The sequence below is a fragment of the Triticum urartu genome, chromosome 5A (genome assembly GCF_056163025.1).
Source record: "Triticum urartu cultivar PI428250 chromosome 5A, HENAU_Tu73, whole genome shotgun sequence".
NCBI classification, from domain to species: domain Eukaryota; kingdom Viridiplantae; phylum Streptophyta; class Magnoliopsida; order Poales; family Poaceae; genus Triticum; species Triticum urartu.
Genome location: NC_141877.1, coordinates 469,714,132 through 469,730,291, shown reverse-complemented (window position 1 = coordinate 469,730,291; position 16,160 = coordinate 469,714,132). Strand labels below are relative to the sequence as shown.

Below are 16,160 nucleotides of genomic sequence, written 5' to 3'. Positions count from 1 at the left end.
CGCTGGTCAGAGTTCATGGACTCCGACATCTTGCCACCACACATCGCGGCAGACACGGAGTTGGCATATGCCTGGGCCCTAGACTGCTCCGCCGCTGCCTGGATAGGGAGATGGCCAAGTATGGTGATGAGTGGTCCCTCAGCGAGACCGACGTCGCCAACGCCGCCTCCTCTAAGGTCCGCCGCCCTCGTCGTCGGTGGCCACGGCCGCCGTGAGTACGACCTAGGAGGAAGCGGAGAGGATCACCTGCGAGCGTTAGGCGGCTGCCGGGAAGCCCTCCGTGACGCCGCCCCCTTCCGCTACCCGAAGCCCGACTCCGACGTGGGATCCAGCAACGATGACGGAGGAGGAGCCGCCATCCAGCCCGACATGGCCTACAAGGTCACCGTCAAGTATATGGTAGTTTAGTGTTTTTGTTTTAAGGTTTTTAGTTCACCGGACGAAAAATACCATCCGGTTTTACGTAAAAATTATCCTAGTTTAATACATATTTCAAAAATGGTAAACATGTATATTTTTATGTGTAAAAAAAATCTTGAATGTGTGCCGAAAAAATGTTAGCACGTGTTGAACAAAAGATCAATTGATGAAAATCGAGAAAAAAGAACAAAGAAAAATAAAAAAACCAACAATTACCAAAATGGAAAACAAAGAAAAGAAAACAAATAGATGAAAAACCAAAGAAACCAATGCGAAAGAATGAAACCAAGAAAGAAAAAAACTCAATGAAAAACGAGAAAGAAATAAGTAAAATAAAGAAAAACAGAAAAAGGGTGAAAACCAAGAAAGAAATGAAGGAAACCAATAAAATACAAAGAAAACAGAAAAAGGGAGAAAACCATAAATAAAACAACGGAAAACGATAAAAACAAAAGAAAAACAAAAAACTGAAAAAAAACGGAGAAAAAAAATAGGAAAAAAACAAATTCGAACCACGAAGCAGTCTATCGGTGCCAGCCTTGAAGAAAAAAGGATAAATGGGCCGGCTCAGTTGCTATGCAAGATAAGAAGTTCTTCGGGCGACAGAAAGCTACGGTGTCGCGCCGAGCGAGAGATATAGCTTCCCTGTTTCCACTCTGAGGCCCAATAAAATCAGTCTAAGCGAAAAGGCCCAATAAAATCCGTCGAGGTAGCTTGGGTGGCGGCGCCGAAGCGATTTCCTCCCCTGGCCTGGCCCCTCGATCCCTCTCGGCGTACCATGGGGCGGCTCATCTCCGCGCAGCGGGAGCGGCGGCGGCAGCGGCAGCGGCAGCGGCAGCGACGTCGCCGGATACGAGCCCGTGGTGAGGCCTCTCTCTCTCTCTCTGCTCTGCTCTGCTCGTCCCTGCTACTTTTGTAACCATGTCCTGCCATCAGTAGAAGAGTACCTCTTCTGTCGCGTTTGCTGATTAGGGTTCCTTGTCCAGAAGAACAAAAGTAAAAGGAGACATATGTTAGAGTTAACTCCAATCGCCTCGACTAGCAACTACGCGGTTAGGGATTAAACCTTTTTTGAGGCAGGCTAGGGTTTAAAACCCTTTTTCAGGCAGGCTGGGAATTAAACTTGTGATCAAGGACCAGATTTTTTTTTTTGTGTGTGTACATGATAAGGATCTCACTCGCAGATGGTTGAATGTTCTGGTGCACTGATAGAGGGTTAAACCTGTGAGATGTTGCGGAAGGATAGGGATCTCGCTCGCTGATGGGTAAAATCAATTGTTCCATCAGATTTGGCACAAATGTGTGAGACTGGGGAGTGGTTGTACTGTTCTGCAAAAAAACCGAAAAAACCATATGCTCTAGTGAACTGGATTCTCAAAGGCACTAGAGCTCTTTTGTAAAAGTTGGATGCCAGATCGAAATTGGACCTTTTGTTCTATGCAAGTGTGTGCCTTTGTTGCTTTCTTCTGTTAGTTGTCCTTATAACAATGATGTGTTGCAGATGATCGAGTTCCTTTGTTGGCGAAAAGAGGACGCTCATCCTGGGAGCAAGATGATCGTTCAGAGGGTAGGAAAAGAGTTAAATACTCGGGACCAGACCTTCCACAGGTATGAATAGTGGAAGACTTTGGTTGCAAGTAAATAAAATGTCACCATCACTGCCCTGCTGCACAAATTTTTGGACCTGTGTTGGCTCAGTAAAGATGTATTTCCTGTGTCAGTAACTCCTCTTCTATATTTTACAAAGGGGAGAGATTAATGTTGGGGCTTTAACTTTCTGGAAAACTGTCTGTCATGAGTCTTGGATGCCCTGCCACCTTTGATGTTGGATAGAATTCCTATAGGCCCTTATCAGCAATTCCTTGTCCTATAGGCCCCTATGCAGTTTATGCTTACCTGAATTCTTAGTGTGTGACTTGTTGCTAGTATCTATCGCATATAGCACATTTCTTGGTTATATGGCCGCTCTTGCTACCGTCTAGCGCCTGAGTGTATATCTACCGAAATACATTTAAGATAGGATCTCCCACCTCGTGGGCAATATGCTTCTCAAACTCTGTAGATATGTGATTGTGAGGTCCCACCAGTCTTATAATGTCATTTGTAACATGTAGAAGGTCCAAGACTGGCTGAAAATTGTAATGTCATTTCTACCATGTAGAAGTTGCACGTTCGTGCTTTTCTTTGCTGTATTGGCCTATCTATAGCATGCTATTGTGCAGTAGACACCATTCGAAGCAATTTGTTTACAGAGATGCATAGGAAGCCGATACTATTGGCTACCCCCCATGACTAACTCCAGAATATATTTCTTAGTTGCCATCTATAGCAGTCTTCTAGGAAAACCATTATAAACATGTAGGAAAAAGGAATGCCCTATCTTCCTCACCAGTGCATCTGTGCATGCTTGCATACAGTTGACTGCTCAGGTTTGGATGGTGTTGTGCTTGTTGTCGTCCGTTAAGTCTGGCCTTCGGGCAGATTGTGACTAGAACACTATACTAGTTATAATTAGGCTCAGGGCTCAGGCTTCCCGGAAACAAAGTAACATGATTAAACCATGAGCAGCACAAGCTTGGACCCATATCAAATACGCATACTCGCTTATTCAGACTAGAAATTTGGGGAAAATAATCCGTCTATACTACTTAACACAAGTGGGACTTTACTGCACTCTTGAATATTGTTTCCTATAATCAGGTTCCTGCAAGACCAAATTTTATATGTGATCCGTCTGCAGTTTCCATACAGTTCAGTGTAGAGTATTGATTCCTCTATTATGTGTGTAGAACATCAATATCTGGTCTCTTCAATCTCTTCTCATCTCATTTACCATGTTGTGTGTCATATATCTTTGTGGGTAGCTGCTAGAGTTGTTGCGTGAGCTTTCTGGCTGATTAAATATTAAATGGTATTTGTGCAATGTAGAAGTTACATGTTTGTTGCTGTTTCTTTGGACATTATTTTCTTCCCAACGAATCGCACCACATGTCCTTTTTTTCTTCTCCTTTCCATAGTCAAAAGTAATCATTATCCTTTGGAAATCCAGTGTTTAACTCTTCAATGCTTGGGCATGCAGAAAATTTGGCGCCATATAATCTCACTAGTACCAATGCAAGATGCTGCTCGTGCTGCCTGTGTCTCTCATGCCTTTCTACGTTGTTGGAGGTTCTACCCCAACATTGGATTTAGTAACTCGACTGTAGGCTGCAATGGAGTTCTTACAAAGGCTGAAACAGCAAGAAAATTCGCCAGCAAAGTTAACCAAGTTCTGAAAAACCACTCTGGCATTGGCTTGAAGAGTATCAAGCTTGAATTCCTTGGCCACAATTCCAGCGACTGTTCTTCTCTCGATAGCTGGCTTCGGGTTGCTATTACATCGGAGATTGAAGAACTCAGCCTTATGCTGTCTTCAGTGGTGGCAACATACAGATTCCCGTGCTCACTTTTATCTGGTCTGAGGGGGAACTCGATTCGGTATGTACACCTCTCGGGTTGTGTCTTCCGTCCTGTGGTCAGACTCAGCTGTTTCAGAAGCCTGATGAATCTGCGCCTGTATCATGTGCGTATCAGTGAGGACGAGTTAGGATGCCTTCTTTCCAGTTGTTCTGCTCTGGAGCTGTTTGCATTTGGGTACTGCAATGAAATAACTTGCCTGAAGATACCCGACATACTGCAGCGCCTCCACGACCTACAAGTGGTCGGATGCAACGCTCTACGAGTGGTAGAGAGCAAAGCCCTGAATCTCTCCAGTTTTTACTTTGGTGGTAAACGAGAACAACTTTCACATGGAGAGCAATTGAAGAACTTAACAATGCCGCATCGACGTGCCCTCGATAATGCTCATGCCATGCTTCCGACTACTATGCCGAATCTTGAAACTCTTGACATAAGTTTGCGTCTCAAGGTATATTCATCTGACAGATATATGTATATGAAAATGGTATATCTTGCTTGATAATTAACCTCAGATATCTCTTTATACAGGCTGATACCCCCATGATGCATAGCCAATTCCTCCGCATCAAGTACCTGAGGATAACTGTTGATGGATATGCATTTCCTCGTATCAATGATTATATTTCCCTGGTTCCTTTTCTGGATGCTTCTCCTTGCTTGGAGTCCTTTTTCTTGCAAGTAAGTTAATGCTCATCCTGCAAAGGTATCCAGTGACTATAAATGGCAGAACCGTTAATTTAATTGGCTTTTCATCTTTAGGCAGCAGAACCCATGGAGCATGAGTCAATTTTCAGAGATCCCTCGCCTCTGAGGCGGAAGCCAGGACACCGCCATGACAAGCTGAAGAGTGTGACAATCATCGGCTTTAACTCTGCAAAGAGCTTGATCGAGCTAACAGTTCATATCATCGAGAATGCAGGGTCACTAGAGTCCCTTACATTGGACACCGCTGATTGTTCTCTTGGATGTTCTGACAGCGAGACGAAGAGATGCTCTACCTTGGGCCAGAGTACTCTCATGGAAGTTCCTAGAGCGCTCTTTGCTATCCGAAGGTATGTGGAGGGCATAGTTCCCTCTGCAGTTAAGTTGGCTGTTCTGGAGCCTTGCACCCGCTGCTGCGATGCTTCTTGAGTTTTAGATGTCAAGCTATATTAGTATTTTGCATGATGTTTATGTGATTTTAGATGGGATGTGATCGAGCGAGACCCTTTACCTGGAGTAGTACAAGTGCATATTTCACTTGTAAATCAATTATGAAACAACAATATTAATGGTTATTACCGACGCTTTAGATGTTCAGTTCTGATAATATCTGGTAATTGATAATAAATCAAAAACAGTCAAACAGTTTTCAGAAATGTGATGTATGAGGTAGCAGGCCATGTACAGATGGAGTTCAGATTTGTTCCAAATGTCAGCACCTTGTAAGCCTTAAGGTGGTATGAACTGGAGGCAACAGTTTGTATTGGTCTTGGCACTAGAACTTTCAGAAATGCAGCGCAGAATCTACTTCAGTACAGCAAATCAAACTGTGTCCTGGCATCAGAACTTTCAGAAATCCAGTGCAGGAATACAGTTCGGTACCGCAAACCAAAACAGGTCTGCAGTATAGCAGGTTCAGACTTCAGAGCCGCTATTTATCAGTACATTATATAATGTCCCATGACAAGAATCACAAGACTTAATGAAAGGGGGAGAGAAGTGTCCCTTTTACCGAGACGCCAAAGGGCAGCGCCTGGGGAACCCTAGGGCCTTTGCATCTTTAAACTGATGCAACAAAGATTTTTATTTTTTTAGGAAGGAAGGTGCTCTACCTTGATGCATCTGTTTAACACTTATTTCCACTTCATCTGTCTTTTTTGCTTTTCATCACTGATATTAATGTGCATCACTGATGCTTAAGATGTTTAGTTCTGATAATAATATTTGGTGGTAATAGATAATAAATCAGAAACAGCAAAACAGTTTCAGAAATGCGATGTACTTATGAGGTAGCAGGGCCATGTACAGATGGAATACAATTGTCAGCAGCCTTTAAGTTGGTATGAACCGGAGGCAAACAGTTTGTATTGGTCTTGGCATTTGGAACATTCCGAAACGCAGCGCAGAATCTAGTTCAGTGTGGCAAATCAACCAGTGCCTTAGCATCAGAACTTTGATAAGTACGATGCAGGAATACAGTTCAGTACAGCAAACAAAACAGGTGTGCAGTATAGCACAGTCGAAACGTCCAGAGTTCCCATTTTTAAGTAAGGGTGGGAGGGTGGGAGGAGCTGCTCTACTGAAACACATATTTCAAACAAACAAAGATGCTCTAGCATTTTTTCAAAATAAGGTGCTCTACCTTGATGGATATGTTCAACACTTATTTCCACTTCATCTGTTTTGTTCACTTTTCCTGCATGTTCAGTCAGGATGAAACATGTCTGCTATAAATGATCACTTGCAGTAGCATACAGGTCAAGGCAAAGATGAGATGTCAGATGTGTGTCACCATTCCAAGATAGACAGTACGCCCAATGTAAGAAACTATAAAGATTCACAACAATGTTTAATGGCACCTGATACAGCAATATTAAGTACATCGGACAGTCAGGTAAACAAAGTTTACAAGAATGTAATATCACAGACCCCTAGACGTCGGACAGCTCTTGAAAGTAACATGGCAACTAAAACATCTAATCATTAAACATCAGATAGAATGGTTTGACACCTGATTCTTTCAAACGATGGCATCGTCCGCAAGGCTCCGGAACATTTAACTTGACTGTAGAGGGAACATTCCCCTCAATGTATTTTTTCACAGCCAAGACTGATTTATGTGCCTTCACTATAGCTGTACTTGTCAGGGGACTGCATTTTCTGCCCGGTTTACTGCCAGAACACCTGTAATTAGCTGGACTAGCATCCACTGTAAGGGACTCAAGTGACGTTGCATTCTCGAGAAGATGACATGTTAGCTCAATCATGCTCTTTTGGGGGAAGAAACCAATGATCTTCACACTCTTGAGGCTCCCATGGCAGTGTTGTGGCATTCGCCTCAGAGACGAGGGATCTCCCTCAAACCAGTCATCCATGGGATGCTCGATTACCTTAAGATCAAAAGCCAAGGTATTTAAATTGATGATCCAAACATGGTTATTAGACAATCTTTGCAGGATGAACAGTGATTTGTTTCCTTTTTTGAAGAAAGGGTGAACAGCAAACTTACATACAAGCGAAACGTCTCGAGGGAAGGAGAAGCATCAAAAAAATGAACCAACGACAAAAAATCGTAGTCCTGGTGAAAATATGATCCACTAATAAGAACAATACTCAAGAACTTGAGGTGGAGGAACTTGCTAGATGCCAGCGAGGAATTGACTATCTGCATAAAGATGACTCAGGTTAATTATTCCAACATTCGGCTACTGTTATATGGACATTCGCCAACTTAAGAGCAAGAGCATACCTCATGAGAAGATTGTATGTTAAGTGTCTCAAGATTCGGCACACGTGAAGGAAGGTTCTCAATAGCATAATTGATGGCATAATCCTGCCTCAACTGCACGTCCTTCACTTTCGACTCTCCAACTGAGACTTGTACTTGTTCACCTGCTTCTAACCAAAATCTGGAGAGTTTTGGAGCTTTGTTCTCTATCACTTGAAGATTCGTGCATCCAGACACCTCCAGGAAGCTGAGCCGCTGCAGCAGGCAAGGTATCTCCAGGCGAACTATATCATCACAATATACAAGCTTCAGGTGTTCCAAAGCAGTGGAACTGGACAGAAGGCATCCTAACTCCTCCCCCGTGATACGCACATCGCGCAGATACAGCGTTTTCAGGCTTCTCAAACCAAGTTGAAATGTGGGACGCAAGGCGCATCTGAAAAGGAAAAGCTTCTGAATCGAGCCCCCACACCTGTCAGATAGTAGTGTGCATGGGAAATCAAAGCTCGCCTCTTTCGACCATACTAGAAGCTCGAGTTCTTCGGTCCTCGGCGTAACAGCAATCTGGAGCCATCTATCGAGACGACGATATGGTTTACCAACAAGAGGAGGAACATGGTAGTCAAGCTTCAGTTTCGTCACGGCGGCATCGCCCGGGCGGTTCCTCAGAACACGGTCGATTTTGTTGTTGTAGTCTATTATAGTAGCGTTCGATCCCGGTGCTTTTAAATCTTCTTTCGGGCACATCGTTTCGTTGGTGAAGGTGAGGTTGGGACGGCACCTCCAGGAGTGTAGGAAGGAGCGAGAAACACAGGCGGCACGGGCAGCGTCTTGCATTGACAGCAGGGAGCGTATATGACACCAAATGTCCTGCGTGCAAAAGTAATAAGAACTGGCCATCTCCCAAAATTCTTCTAAACAAGAGATATGGGTTCAAGTTTATTACAACTTCAAATGTTCTGGCCTGAACTCGAAGAATGATGTGCATATATAATTATATATATACAACTTCAAATCTTTACTGAGCTAGCACGGGTAAAAATGCTTTGTGCTAGCTGGTGTTTTAGTTGCAATATATACAAGTCTTTCATTAGCACTTGATACCATACCTCAGGAAGATCTGGCCCCGAGTATTTCATCCGTTTCCCACCTTGTGAATCTTCATCTTGTTGCCGGGACGAACATCCTCTCTTCGCCGACATGGGAGCGGATCCATCTGCAGCAACACATTGTTCTTGCAGCAATCAGTTCATTCCCTTGACAAAACAAACAAATAAATACATAAATCGGTTTTTTCTTCCGGAGAAGAGAAGGAACCCTAAGCGGCAAGCAAGCAGGGCAAGCACGGTACTAGTAGAAGAGAGAGATGCCGTGCCGCCGGACGCGAACAGGTAGGGGTCTTTAGTCTTTACCACGGGCCTGGATTTGCTGGCGCCGCCGCCGTACCCGCCGCATGGCCATGATGAGCCGCTCCATCGCCAGCGCCCCCATGGCGCGCCCCCTCTGTCCCGGTTCCGTGAAGCGCGACGCAGGTTCGTCGTCGGCCTCGAGGAGGGAGGGAGGAGACGGAACGGCGCAGCTGTGCAGGACACCACCAGGAGCACGGAGCACCTCGTGCTTTTCAGGGGCGGGCGGTGCTCTCGTCCACGGAACCGGAACTTTCCGCGATATAAACTCCTGATCCGGTTCAGATAGGTAGACACCGGAGCCGGAGCGGACAGAGAGAGAGGGGTGAAACAGAGTCGGTTTCTCGTCCTCATCCGGGTATCGCCGCCGTGCAGCAGACATGTGGGCGCTGGCGATGAAGCGGCTCATCATGGCCATGGCCATGGCCATGCAGCGGGGCCGGCGGCGTCGCAAAGCCCAAGCCCGCGGTAACAAACTCTCACTCTTCATGTCATGTCTGGCGGCAGGCATCTGTAAACGAATCTCTCTCTTGCCGTGTCCGCTGTTTAGGGCTGCTCTTCTTTTTCTCTGTCACCAAGGGAGCAAACTGATTCGTTTAGATAGATAGGAACTGTTGTTTTCTTCTTCTCTAACCTAAGTATCGATGCGCTTACAAGAATGATCTGTTGGATGCGCTTACAAGAATGATCTGTTGCAGATGCATCGATGCCCATGTCGGCGGAAGGTGAATGTTCATCCCGGCCCCGGCATCTGGATCAAGATTCAGAAGCAGGTGGGAAAAGGATGAAATACTCATCAGGGCCAGATCTTCCAGAGGTATGCCATCAATATAATAACTCCAATAAAGACTTAATGATGACATTTTGCAAGTAAAATATCAGTACGATTGCCCTACTTCACTCCTTATTTTTGTTTTCCTGTAACCGAGACGCCAAGTTCCTGCAAGAGGTAAAAAAACAGTTATCCATCTGCAGTCTATGGCTAATTGGCTATACACTTCACATTAGACTATTGAATTCACTATTATGTGTGTGAAACATCAATCTTTTATCCGGTCTCTCCAACCTCTCATCTTAGTTTCCAAGTCTCATGTCATATAACTTGCTGGCTAGCTGCCAACAAGGCTTTCGCATGAGCTTTCTGCCTGATTATAAATATCTGAATGTCATTTGTACCATGTACGAGTTAAATATTTATTGCTTTTCCTTCTTGCTCTTTCATTGCTACATTGATCTTTATATAGCGTGGTATTACGCAATTAACATTATTCGAAGCATTTTTGTTTACGGTGTATATAAGAGGCCAAAATGCCAAATAGGTGATGTTGTTGACTGCTCCCTGGGTAACTCAAAAAATTATATATCGTAGTTGCCATCAGCAGCTTTTTTTAAGGAAAGCCACTAATATTTTTTGCTGAAAAAAGAATACAGCATCTTCCTCCCCAATTACCGACTTTGCGCGAGCATGTGCACAGCACCTGGGGCAGAATATTATTCCACGATTTTGCTTCTGTTTTCTCTCCTCGGACGAAATTAACCATCTTTCTTCATAAATCTAGTGTTGAGTTCTTCTCCATGATTGTGCTTGCATTACATCTGGCATCATATATACTCACTAGTTCCAATGCAAGATGCTGCTCGTGCTGCCTGCGTGTCTCGCGCCTTTCGACGTCGTTGGAGGTGCTATCCCAACCTCGCATTCAGTAACTTAATAGTAGACTGGAATGGAGATATACATGTAAAGCATGAACCAGCAAGAGAATTCTCCAGCAGGGTCAACCAAGTTCTGACAAACCACTCTGGTGGCTTGAAGACTCTCAGGCTTGAATTCATTGGCCCCAGTTCCAGCGACTGTTGCTCTCTCGATAGATGGCTTCAGGTTGCCATTACCCCGGTTATCGAAGAACTCAGTTTTCAGCTGTCTTCAGCGTTGGCAGCATACAGCTTCCCGTGCTCACTTTTATCTGATCTGAGCGGAACCTCGATTCGGCACCTACACCTTGCGGGTTGCGCCTTTCGTCCTGCGGCCAAACTCAGCTGCTTGAGAAGCCTTACACAGCTTCACCTGTATCATGTGGGCATCAAGGAGGATGAATTAGGCTGCCTTCTTTCCAGTTGTCCTGTTTTGGAGCTGTTTGCATTTGGGAATTGCAGTGGGATCACTTGCCTCAAGATACCTTGCACACTGGACCGGCTCAGGAGGCTTCACATTATCAGTTGCAACGCTCTACGAGCTATAGAGAGCAAAGCTCCAAATCTCTTCAGCTTTTACTTTGCTGGTAAACGAGTACAACTCTCACTTGGAGAGCCATTGCAATTGGAGAAACTAGTACTGTCCCATCCACAGGCCCTCGATGATGCTCGTGCTACACTTCCGTCAATTGCGCCAAACCTCCAAACTCTTCGCATAACTTCGTGTCTTGGGGTATACTCTTCGGACGTTCGTATGACAATATTTATATCTTACACCGTTACACGGTAACTAATCATGGAGTATCTTTATGCAGGCCAGTAACACTATGATGCACAGTCGATTCCTCTACCTCAAGTTCCTCAGTATTTGGGTTCATACCTTCCCATTTCATGATGTGAATGATTATATGTCTTTGGTTTCATTTCTTGATGCTTGTCCATCGTTGGAGACTTTCGCCTTGACAGTAAGTCAGTGCTCATCCTTGAAAGATACATCTAGCAATTGTAAATGGTAGAACCATTAATTTAACTGGCCGCTCATATGCAGACACCAACGGAACCCATGGAGCATGAGTCGATTATCGGGGACCCCTCGCATCTGAGGCGGATGCCAGGACATCGACATGGCAAGCTGAAGAGCATGAAGGTCTTGGGTTTTAACTCTGCAAAAAGCTTGATCGAGCTAACAGTTCATATCATTGAGAACGCAGGGTCACTCGAGTCCCTTTCATTAGACACCACTTATTATGCTGTTAGGTGTTCTGACGGCATCAGTGACACATGCTCTAGCATACGCGAGCGTACTCGCATGGAAGCTCCTAGAGCGCTCTTGGCTATCCAAACGCACATCCAGGGGAAGGTCCCCTCCACGGTTAAGTTAGATGTTCTGGAGCCTTGCAGCCGATGCCATGCTTCTTGAGCTTTAGATGTTAAGCTCAGGTTTATTATCATGATGCTTATAGTATAATTTTAGATGGGATGCGATTGAAACATTGTGCTTGTAATTGTACTGAGTGCGTATATCAATTATCGGCAACATTATTAATGTGTATCATCACAGCTTGAGATGTTAAGTTGTTAGAATATTCAGTGGTATCTTCTTACTGGAGTTGGAACAAGCACTCGAATTACATACAGTTCATATAGTTGATGTTGATGCTACACTTATATCATGTTGCAAATATGTATGATAAGCACTATTTTCATGTGTCAGTTCAATGTTTACACAAAAAGGTGAAAAACTGCATAGGTTATGCAATAGCATGCGCACCTGCAGAAACCCATAAAAATTGGACCATTTTGTGATGTGTATAGGGAAAGGCATCAAACATGTAAAAATAGTAACATGATACCATCGAAGGACGGCGTTGTGGTGCCCATGCTCATCTACACCCATCATAAATAGTAAATTCAGAAATAAATTAGAAAACAAAATCAGAAAAATCTGGATTCTTTTTCTTTGCGGGTGAGAAAAAATCTGAATTCTTTTGGCCCCAAAGATGCTTGAGTGTGCTATGAGCTTGCAAAATTTCATGGCCAAATAACATTCGAGGAACGGGGATCTGTAGACAGAAAAAAAGTCGGCTCTCAAAGAAACCTTTAAAAAAAAGTATTTTGGAGACCTTATTTCTTTCTAGAGATTCTCAAATGTCATTTCACCATGAATATTACACACTCCTAACCGACTTGAGCATTTCCGGTGTCAAAAAAGAATATTCAGAGTTTTTTTTACTATTTTTTAGTTTACTGTTCATTAGGGAGAAGATATGGATTATTGGATACCATTCCTTTCTCTTTTCTTTTGTACAAGACGTAAGTGTTCAGATTTTTGTTTGGGAAAATAAGTGTTCATATTTAGCCCGACATGTATCCGTACCATTTTTTCCCGAAAACTCGGATGGGCCGCATGCAACATGGTACACAAGGGTAAATAGTTGTGCAAACTTTGCATATGTCCAAATGGTCATACAATAGCTGAAATTTATCCAAGACATAGATACCACATCCACCATTTCATACAAATTCAAACTACAAAATCCGAGTCTGTTTTTTCTTAAGATAAAACGTAAAAAATGTGTTTTTGTTCACCCTGGTATACATCTTGTTTTGATTCTTCACAGAGTATTTCGTCACATCATCCCATGCCAAAGTATCTACTCCCTTCTAACAAAAAATTGAAACCAATATATTTCTTAACTTTAACCAAGTTTATAGAAAATATAATAATAATAATACCAACACCTATGAAATCAGTATTCAAAATATACAACATCTACTATATCAAATAAATATAATATGGATACATATTTCTTACTCCCTCCTATCCAGAAATAAATGTCGTGGTTTTAGTTCAGAGTAGTAAATATGTATATACTACATCAAAAAATAGAATATGCATGTATATCTCTCAAGTTTGACTTTAGACAAAACGATGACTTCTTTTTTATATATAAAGGAGAAGGCACCATCATACCCATTAAGGCTAGGATGGTTGACCACATCTCTAGTGTGGTTGAGCATATTATCCCTGGAGGTGGTGTTACTCATCTTCAATATGCGGATGACACTATGATCATGCTTGGCTGGTCAGAACTTGATATCATTAACCTCAAGTTCTTTCTCTTTTGCTTTAAAGCCATGATTTGGCCTTAAGATCAATCTTGATAAGAGTGAGGTGGTAGTGTTAGGTTAATCTGTTGACGGTCGGTAGCGGATTACAAACAACCTTAATTGCAAGTTGTCCTCTTTCCCCATTGCGGGCTTAGGTATGCCACTATCTGAATCGAGGGTCCCCAACCAAGACTTTTGCCCTGGTTGGGTCGCCTCTAGGTCCGTGCCATGGTGAGGTAGATTTACGTCCAAAGGGAGTAAAAATGTGCTTATCAACTCGTGTCTTTCTAGTCTCCCCATATATATGATGGGTTATATATTGTGTCAGAAGGGGCGCATAGCTCATTTGATAAGGAGGTATCACGCTTCATCTAGCAGACGGCTGATGGATGCCAGAAATACCTTATGATCAAGTAGGTTGATATCTGCCTGCCCAAAGACCTGGGGGTCTAGGTATTCTTGCATCCCGTCGCATGAATGTGCCCCTTATGTTGAGATGATTTTGGAGGATCCTACATGACCGGAGGGGCCTTTGGCTACAACTTATTAAAGCAAAGTATTTGCAGGACTGCCCCCTTCTAGCGCGTGAGCGTAGGGATGGATCTCAATTCTAAAAGTCAGATCAAGAATGAGATTTTTCTTAGGCAAACTGTTCAAGATATCTTCCGATATTTCGATAAATCGGCCGATTTATCGCTTACCGTTGTCTAACTGATAAGATAAATCGGCCAATAAATCAGCGGATATGGCGATAAATCGACCGATATGCCGATAAACTGGCCGATTTACCCCTTATCATGAGTCGACCGATAAGTTCCCGATAAGCGATATCCCCAACGTAGGGCTCTCTATCTCCAAAGGTAATGGAAATAGGACTGTCTTCTAGTTGGACTAGTGGGTAGGTGGAGCCCTATCCTGCATTGAGTTCTTGGGGTTGTTTGCTATCTGAACAGACAGCGACTGTTGGTGTCCCCGACCTCCCACAATGGGACTTGGGATATCACGTTCGGACGAACATTTGGACATGAGTAAAATGTTGCTTGGGCTGCCCTTTAGTGACCTTTCGTCGTTGTTTCCGGACTATCAGGATGCCATATCTTGGCGCTTATTCCCCCCGGGGGTTTTCTCTATTGGGTCGACATATGGTGCTCGGTTCTCACATGGACCACACCTCTATGGAAAGCATCTCCCCCCCTCACGATCAAGTTTTTTGTGTGACAACTTCTGTGGGATCGCCACCCTTCGAGGACAGAGGGCCAAGCGGAACGGGCCTAGCAATGAACTATGTCCTCTTTGTGGTGTCCCAAAGACTGGGACCGACATCTTCTTTGTCTGCTCTGCTGCTCGATTTCTTTGATCTATTGTTCGCGAGGCTATGAGACTTGACTAGGAGACCTGGGACCTGGCAAAGTTTCTAGAAACCCAGGCATACCAGATCGGGAGGGGGAGACACCTCTTCCTACGGCATGCCACTAACTCTATATTTAAATTTTCGGCATTTTTAAGCACCGGCACCTGTTATCTAGACTCAGGATGTATATGGCGGTGGGTCCCACTAGTCCCACATATGCCATCCACCAAAAAAGGATCAAACGGCATTGGTGGATATCCAGAAAAATTAAATGGCACAAATGGACAGCCCAGAAAAGCCCATGAAGCCAGCGGCCGACCACAACACTCGATGCACACCGTTCCAATCCTCTCCCCCGCACAGTCGCACCGCGATCGCCATGCCATAGGCATCATCGCCGCTGTCTCCACCGGCACCACCTCCCCATTCCAGTTCTCCCTTCGTTCCATGCACCGCTGTCGTCGCCATGTTTCTGGAAGAGGCCGATGTCGGGAAGCGTCGGGGACCTCGCCGCCATGTTTCTGGAAGAGGCCGCTGTCGGGAAGCGCCGAGGACCGAGTCGAGCCTTGCGGAGCGCCTCCTCTAGTATCTCTCCAATCCTGTCGATACTCTCTTCAACTTCGTCGATGGCGACGATGGTTTTGACGGCAGGTGCAGCTAGGTACGGCGAAGGAGGTCTTCGGCAACTATTTCATAGTACCTATGCTCTGCTTTCCCTCTCGCTCATCCGCCTCTCCCCTCTGCTGCGACGCAACCTACGGGAGATGGGACCGGCGGATGTCGTCTGAAGGTTGATGAACTCTGAATCCTTCATCCTTGGCACGCACTAGTGCAGGAGTGCTGTTATCAGTAGTCGGGGGGCCATCAAAAGTCATTCATCCTGAAGGTGATGATTCTAATAAGCTTGTCTCCGAAGCTTGAAGCTCTCTTTTTGTATGTGTTTGTCTTTAAATCCTTGAAGCTCGCTTTTGTATGTGTTTGTCTCTGAATCCTTGAAGCTCGCCTCTGTATGTGTGCCAGGCTTTAATTTTGACGCCGTTCATTTTTCTAATGGATGAACTGATGGTTTTATGTAACAGGCGAACTGATGTGTTAAATAAATGGATGAACCTCTGTATAAATGGTCATATGTGGACGCCACGGTAACCACATAAATATTAAATGGACTTTGACATAATCCCGCGTAAGGAATGATGGTTAGTGCGGGCAAATCCCACAATGCACAATAACATGTCCACTTACATCTTGAATCTAGACAATCGAGGCCTCTTTTGGTTCATAGAATAGGATT

The 16,160-nt window shown here is 44.2% G+C and overlaps 3 protein-coding genes across 4 annotated transcripts; 2 read left to right on the top strand and 1 right to left on the bottom strand.

Annotated features, from left to right (window-relative positions):
• The first annotated feature begins 1,133 nt into the window (after positions 1-1,133).
• On the top strand, positions 1,134-5,170 carry LOC125509821 (putative F-box/FBD/LRR-repeat protein At5g56810). Its single transcript, XM_048674845.2, has 5 exons — positions 1,134-1,283; positions 1,922-2,028; positions 3,500-4,327; positions 4,408-4,557; positions 4,639-5,170. Exons 1-5 carry the CDS (start codon positions 1,199-1,201, stop codon positions 5,008-5,010), a joined length of 1,542 nt encoding a protein of 513 aa, XP_048530802.2. The 5' UTR covers positions 1,134-1,198; the 3' UTR covers positions 5,011-5,170.
• Positions 5,171-6,215: 1,045 nt separating this feature from the next.
• On the bottom strand, positions 6,216-9,421 carry LOC125509820 (uncharacterized). Of its 2 annotated transcripts, none has more exons than XM_087521230.1 (5): positions 8,722-8,852; positions 8,419-8,565; positions 7,331-8,179; positions 7,091-7,246; positions 6,216-6,971 (listed from the first exon to the last, which is right to left on the bottom strand). In XM_087521230.1, exons 2-5 carry the CDS (start codon positions 8,509-8,511, stop codon positions 6,558-6,560), a joined length of 1,512 nt encoding a protein of 503 aa, XP_087377356.1. In that variant the 5' UTR covers positions 8,512-8,565; positions 8,722-8,852; the 3' UTR covers positions 6,216-6,557. The 2 variants fall into 2 exon arrangements, with proteins under 2 accessions (XP_087377356.1, XP_048530801.1); XM_048674844.2 differs by having other exon boundaries at positions 6,217-6,971; positions 8,419-8,525; positions 8,722-9,421.
• A 915-nt stretch (positions 9,422-10,336) lies between these two features.
• LOC125528279 (F-box/FBD/LRR-repeat protein At1g13570-like) lies at positions 10,337-12,159 on the top strand. The gene is made up of 3 exons (XM_048692770.2): positions 10,337-11,140; positions 11,223-11,372; positions 11,456-12,159. Exons 1-3 carry the CDS (start codon positions 10,340-10,342, stop codon positions 11,825-11,827), a joined length of 1,323 nt encoding a protein of 440 aa, XP_048548727.2. The 5' UTR covers positions 10,337-10,339; the 3' UTR covers positions 11,828-12,159.
• The last annotated feature ends 4,001 nt before the right edge of the window (positions 12,160-16,160 follow it).

Excerpts from the sequence above, each read along its gene's own strand:
- LOC125509821 (XM_048674845.2), top strand. The coding sequence starts at position 1,199 with ATGGGGCGGCTCATCTCCGCGCAGCGGGAGCGGCGGCGGCAGCGGCAG. Across the intron at positions 1,284-1,921 it reads TCGCCGGATACGAGCCCGTG|ATGATCGAGTTCCTTTGTTG; the intron begins GTGAGGCCTCTC and ends GATGTGTTGCAG. Across the intron at positions 4,558-4,638 it reads TGGAGTCCTTTTTCTTGCAA|GCAGCAGAACCCATGGAGCA; the intron begins GTAAGTTAATGC and ends TTTCATCTTTAG.
- LOC125509820 (XM_048674844.2), bottom strand. The coding sequence starts at position 9,226 with ATGCCTGCCGCCAGACATGACATGAAGAGTGAGAGTTTGTTACCGCGG. Across the intron at positions 8,526-8,721 it reads CCAGCAAATCCAGGCCCGTG|ATGGATCCGCTCCCATGTCG; the intron begins GTAAAGACTAAA and ends GTGTTGCTGCAG. Across the intron at positions 6,972-7,090 it reads TCGAGACGTTTCGCTTGTAT|GTAATCGAGCATCCCATGGA; the intron begins GTAAGTTTGCTG and ends TTTGATCTTAAG.
- LOC125528279 (XM_048692770.2), top strand. The coding sequence starts at position 10,340 with ATGCAAGATGCTGCTCGTGCTGCCTGCGTGTCTCGCGCCTTTCGACGT. Across the intron at positions 11,141-11,222 it reads GCATAACTTCGTGTCTTGGG|GCCAGTAACACTATGATGCA; the intron begins GTATACTCTTCG and ends ATCTTTATGCAG. Across the intron at positions 11,373-11,455 it reads TGGAGACTTTCGCCTTGACA|ACACCAACGGAACCCATGGA; the intron begins GTAAGTCAGTGC and ends GCTCATATGCAG.